Source organism: Camelus dromedarius, chromosome X, assembly GCF_036321535.1.
Source record: "Camelus dromedarius isolate mCamDro1 chromosome X, mCamDro1.pat, whole genome shotgun sequence".
Classification (NCBI taxonomy): Eukaryota; Metazoa; Chordata; class Mammalia; order Artiodactyla; family Camelidae; genus Camelus; species Camelus dromedarius.
This window is the reverse complement of record NC_087472.1, coordinates 83,704,438-83,710,102: the sequence shown is the minus strand read 5'-3', so window position 1 is coordinate 83,710,102 and position 5,665 is coordinate 83,704,438. Positions and strand designations below refer to the sequence as shown.

Sequence of the window (5,665 nt, the reverse complement as noted above, 5' to 3'; positions counted from 1 at the left end):
CCTAAGGAAGAAAGGCTGTTCCAGGGTAATTAGGGCCAAGTGTGATTAATGGAAATCAGCCCACAGTTTGAAGTAAAGCAGTTGGTGAAGCAGATTTGGGGGGGGGAGGAATCTCCCCCAGCCAGCTTAAAGATTCCCCAAAGCCTTTTTGGCCTCTGTTGCCTTGGACAGAGTTAGGACTGTAAGTAACCAATCAAGCCTCACAGGCCTGACCACAGGTATTAAGACAGCACCCTATGCGCTTTGCATTTTACGAGGTGACTCGGCTGATGGGAGGTTTAAGAACAGATCAGCTCACTTTCCTGCCGACCTACTTCCCAGAGGTTACAGACTGAAATCTGGTTGTCTTCCATTGGAGACTTTGCTCTTTTCTGGCCTACACATCAGAGCCTGGTTTTATTCCATCAATGGATGCTGAAGAGAATATTTCTAATCCAGTTAAGTTTGGCAATGTCTCTGAGAAAAAAATAAATGCTGAGCTGCCCAGAACCATGGGCTAACAGTTCAGGTGCCTGGGTAGTATTTCAAGAAGCTGTTTGACTAGGGAAGCTTCTGGGCAGATGCAAATATTCTATATTTAACCTGACTGATGACTATGTGGTTATTTACAAATGTAAAAATTCATCAGGCTGCACATTTAAGATTTGTATGCTTTACTATGTGTGAGTTATATCTTGTTCTGTGTGCCTATTACTGTGTAAAGCCACCTCAAAGCTTGGTGGTGTAAACAACAATAATCATTTATTTCGTTCAAGAATCTGCTATCTGGGCAGAGCTTGGCAGAAACGGCTCACCTCTGCTCCACACTGCATCAGCTGGGGCAACTCAACTGAGATTCAAGGCTCCATTTTCAAGACAGCTCACACACATGGTTGGCAAGTTGGGGCTGGCTCTGATTCTTCTCCATGTGGGCCTCTCCAGAGGCTGGCTTGGGCTTCCTCACAGCATGGTGGCTGGGTGCCAAGAGTGAGCACCCAAGACAGCGGGGAAACGGAAACTGCTAGTTACTTAAGGAGACTAAGCCTGGAAACAAGCAGTGTCAGTTCCGCCATATTCTGTTGGTCGAGCAGTTACAGAGCCCAGATTCAAGGGGGAAGAGGACATCAACCCCTCCCTCTTATCTCTCAATGGGAAGTGTGTCAAAGAATCTTGGAGCTCTGTTTTAAAACTGCCATATGCTCTTTCTCTTCCGGTCCCAGGCGATTCAGGATCTCCCCGGTCCAGTGCAGACATGGCCGAGTCGAAGAACCGCACCACACACAGCCAGTCCTGAAAATGGCACAGAAACGGCATCAAAAAGCCCCGCTCAGATCACAGCGATATGATCTCTTAAGAGGGTGGACCCCAAGTTCCTGAGCTACATGCGCTTTGCCGAGAAGCACAACAAGAAGGGCCTGAAGGAGATGCAGGCCAACAACGCCACGGCCACGAGTGCACGTGCCGAGGCTGTCACGGCTCTCATAAAGCCCAAGGAGGTCGAGCCCAAGATCCCAAAGGGCAACCAACAGCCGCAGGCTCAGTCGACTTGCCTACATTGCTCACCCCAAGCTCGGGAAACGTGCTCGTGCCCGCATCACCAAGGGTCTCAGGCTCTGCCAGCCGAAGGACAAGGACAAGGACAAGGCTCAGACCAAGGCCACAGCTTCAGCTGCAGCTCCCGCTCTGGCTCTGGCTCAGGCTCTGGCTCAGGCTCCCAAAGGTGCCCAGGCCCCCACAAAGGCTCCAGAGTAGAGACCTTCATCTGTTGATGTGAGGATAGAAGGACTGGTGTGACCCCTGGGCTGCTGTCTGCATGGGGCTCATGTCCTCCTGTGCTGTTTGTACAAATAAACCTGAGGCAGGATCTATCAGTCAAAAAAAAAAAAAAAAAAAAAACCACCTGCCATCTATCTCATTTTAAATGAAAATCGAACACATGACATCATTTTTTGCTTCATGTCCTCCCCCTCCTTTGCCGCCTTCTACATCTCTTTCCTCCAGACCATCAGTGGGAATTATTTGATATCCCAGTAAATTCATGTGGCTGTATATAGAAAAGACCATTAAAATTGGGGTTTTAGTTACTATTGATTTATTTAAGTTCCAGATTTTTTACATTTAGAGTTTCACAAGGCTTTCACTTCCATTTATTAACCCTGTTTTTTTAAGTTGGAATCATAAAGCTAATCTGCCAAATTCTTTACTGCCCCCAAGTTTTCATAAACACTACAAATTAAATCACAGGCATAGATTGTTCCTGAATTTAACACCAAAATATCACTACAGTATGCTTGATTGATTTCATCTTCTCCGTCCGTATTCAATTCTCAACCTTCCCAAGGTTAAGAGGACACCCTCTGAGGAGGGTGTTTTGCCAACTCAAGACAGTTGAGGTTATTTGATACAAGAGAAAGTTTAAGGCTTTGGAATAAGCATGAGAGATTACTGGCTATTCTTTCTTTCGATGGAATGCTGGAGCCTGAGGGTGGTGGTATCTTCCAAACCTACCGCGATATGAACCATTGTCTTTGCCAGGCTATTTTACAACTCTATAAGATGCTGAGAACTCGTAGCACTGTGAGGACTTCTTGCCTATAGATAAGCAAATAACTTCTCTCTGGGGAAGTGACAACCCCTACCCCCACCCCAAAAGCCAGTTTGGGGTCCATTTGCAAATTTATTTCAATGTTCCCCTTCTACAGATGTTTCTGTTCTTGGGATTCTCCTTTGAACAGTTATATCTCACCCGTTCCCTCATTTAATTAATGACCTATATACAACCTTTGACATGTGTTCACTTTATATTTGTATGAGAGTCATGATTTTGCCTTCTTTTGAGGTTTATTCTTTGACGTTGGTCAACGGTTCATCACACTATTCAGATTAACATTTGTGGCTGGGTAGAAATTGTTTTTTGTTTTGTTTTGTTTAATGGAGGTACGGGGGATTGAACCCAGGACCTCATGCATGCTAAGCATGCACTCTACCCACCCCTGCCCCCATCACTGGGTAGAAATTGGAGGCCAGGACATGGGCCCTACAGAACTCCAGGGAGAATTTGCTTACACCCCAGATGGACCACCAGAGCCCTTCTTAATCCTGTTTATAGTTGCTATGACAACTGATGATCCAAGGCCATACCCTTCAGGTAGAATTTTTTTCTTAATCTCAGGTTCCCAGTTCAAGGTAAATCCTACCCTGATTCTTTTCTAACCTCTGGTCTCTCTGCCCTGTCATCTGAAGGAGAGGGAAATATGTGGCTACCACCCATGTTGCCTCAACACTTGATTGGATTCAATTAACCTATTTACCACCTGTGGTGGTTTTTAAATATGTCCACAAGTTCTTTGATTCTCCTCCCTTCAAAAGGTGGAGCCTGATTTTCCTTCCCTTGGTCGTGGGTGGTGCTTAGTGACATCTCTAATGAATAGAATGTGACCGTGTGTGACATCCATGATTAGGGTAGAAAAGGCATTGTGGCTTCCTCACTGCTATCTGGGGAAGCCAGCTGCCATGTTGTGGGTATCTCGCAACCCTACAGGGTAAGCCAAGTGTCGAAGAACTGAGGTCTCCTGCCAACAGCCATGTGAATGAGCCGTATTAGAAAGAGATCTTGTAGCCCCAGTGGACCCTTCAGACCCATATCTTGACTACAGCCTCATGAGGGTCCCTGACTCCTGAATTCCTGACATACAGAAACTGTGAGATAATAGATGTTTTGTTACAGAAATAGGTTACAGACATAGTAAACAATCTTATGGTTACTGGGGAAAGGGGGTGGAAAGGGATAAATTGGGGAGTTTGAGATTTGCAAATGTTAGCTACTATATATAAAAACAGATTAAAAAACAAATTTCTTCTGTATACCACAGGGAACTATATTCAATATCTTGCAATAACCTTTAATGAAAAAGAGTATGAAAATGAATATATGTATGTATATGCATGACTGGGACATTGTGCTGTACACCAGAAATTGACACATTGTAACTGATTGTACTTCAGTAAAAAAAATAATAAATTTTAAAAAATGTTTTGTCATTGCAAGCCACTAAATTGTGGGGTGATTTGTTACACAGCAATAGATAACCAGTACATGAGTCAACCTTATGTTTGGCATAGCTGTAAACCATTCTAATAACACTAAACACATTTCTCTTTTGCCTAGGTGGTAGATGTGCCTCTTTCAACCCCCAAAGCAAGATACCCACCCAACTCTCAACCTTAAGAACCACGTTCTAAAAACCAAGAAGAATAACCTAAATCACATTTCAGAGAGTGAGAGAAAAGAGTGAATTAAATATATGGCAAATTAATGTTTCCAGCAATAACAGTGATGATAAACTAACAGAAGCAGTAAAACCGTTTGAAAGAGTTCTTTTGATCACTTTGCTGTTGAAAGTCATCTTTGTAAGAATTCATTATCATTTTAACTTACAGAGAGGAACCATTCTTGGAGACGGTGTCAAAACGAAACAAAACTCACACTCATACCCTACAAGAAGCCACCAAAAGTGTGAAAAGCTAAACTGAGGTGATTCAGTTCTGGAGGAGTGAATCTCCTATAGGTATGCCCCGAAGTGCTACTTAAAGATAAAATAACTTCCTTTCTCTGCACACGGTATTTTTCAACAACTAAAAAGATAAAACATTTGGAGTGTGACCCAAATGACTCAGACAGCTTCCTGTCCCAGGAACAGGGACTTCCTAGTGTAGCTAAGACTCCTCCTAGAAAAGAGTATATAGACCATCACATAGTCAAATTACTTAGTCCCGTGGTTTTCCATGAGTTTCGATGGGAAAAAGGAAGCTGTGTGTGTCTGTATCTGTGTCTGTGTGTCTGTCTAACATTATTCCAGAAAGGATTTGATAAATTTTTAATAAAAATGTAATAAAATGATAGAAAAATATAAATAGTAAATAAGAGAATGTGGGAGAATCTCAGAAGGATGAGATAATACAAAGGCCACAGGAGAAATATTTCTCGTCTAGCAATTCGTCCACATTCAGTATTCACTCACTGGAATAATATTTCTTGAATGGCTACTGTAAGTTAGATGATGGTGATAGTAAAATATGTAAGACACAGCTCACTGTTAAAGATGCTTACAGTCTAATAGAGGGAAATAGATACAAATTATAGTGATTTGCGGTAAAATGTTGCAGTTGTTTTAACATGTCTTTGTAGGTTACTAGGAGTATATTCCACCAGAATTGTGTACCCATGTTCATCAAAAGACAGGGGTCACTGCAGTGCTGTTGGTAATGACCCCCAACTGAAAACTACCCAAACGCCCATCAACGGCAGAATGGGGAATGAAACTGTGGTGTCGTGACACAACGGAATACTATACAGCAGTGAAAACAAACAATCTACAATTGCACATAACAATATGGAGTGATCTCATAAACATAATATTGAGTGGGAGAAGCCAGACATAAAAAAAAAAAACTGTTGGGGAGGGGTATAGCTCAGCAGTAGAGCACATGCTTAGCATGCACGAGGTCTTGGGTTCAATCCCCAGTACCTCCATTAAATAAATAAATAAACCTAATTACCTCCACCCCCCCCAAAAAAAAGAGTTAAAAAAAAAAAAGAAAGTAGATTAAAAAGAACTGTGTGATTCCACAGATCTGAAGTTTAAAAGCCACACTAGTCTTTGTAGTGACAAGCCTGGACAATAGT

General features: G+C 42.6%; 1 protein-coding gene across 1 annotated transcript; it reads left to right on the top strand.

Moving 5' to 3' along the window:
- Nucleotides 1-1,231: 1,231 nt before the first annotated feature.
- On the top strand, nucleotides 1,232-1,879 carry LOC116151015 (large ribosomal subunit protein eL29). Its single transcript, XM_031446637.2, is given in 3 exon segments — nucleotides 1,232-1,324; nucleotides 1,326-1,502; nucleotides 1,504-1,879. Coding segments are annotated over 3 exon segments (498 nt in total). The 3' UTR covers nucleotides 1,732-1,879.
- Nucleotides 1,880-5,665: the final 3,786 nt, after the last annotated feature.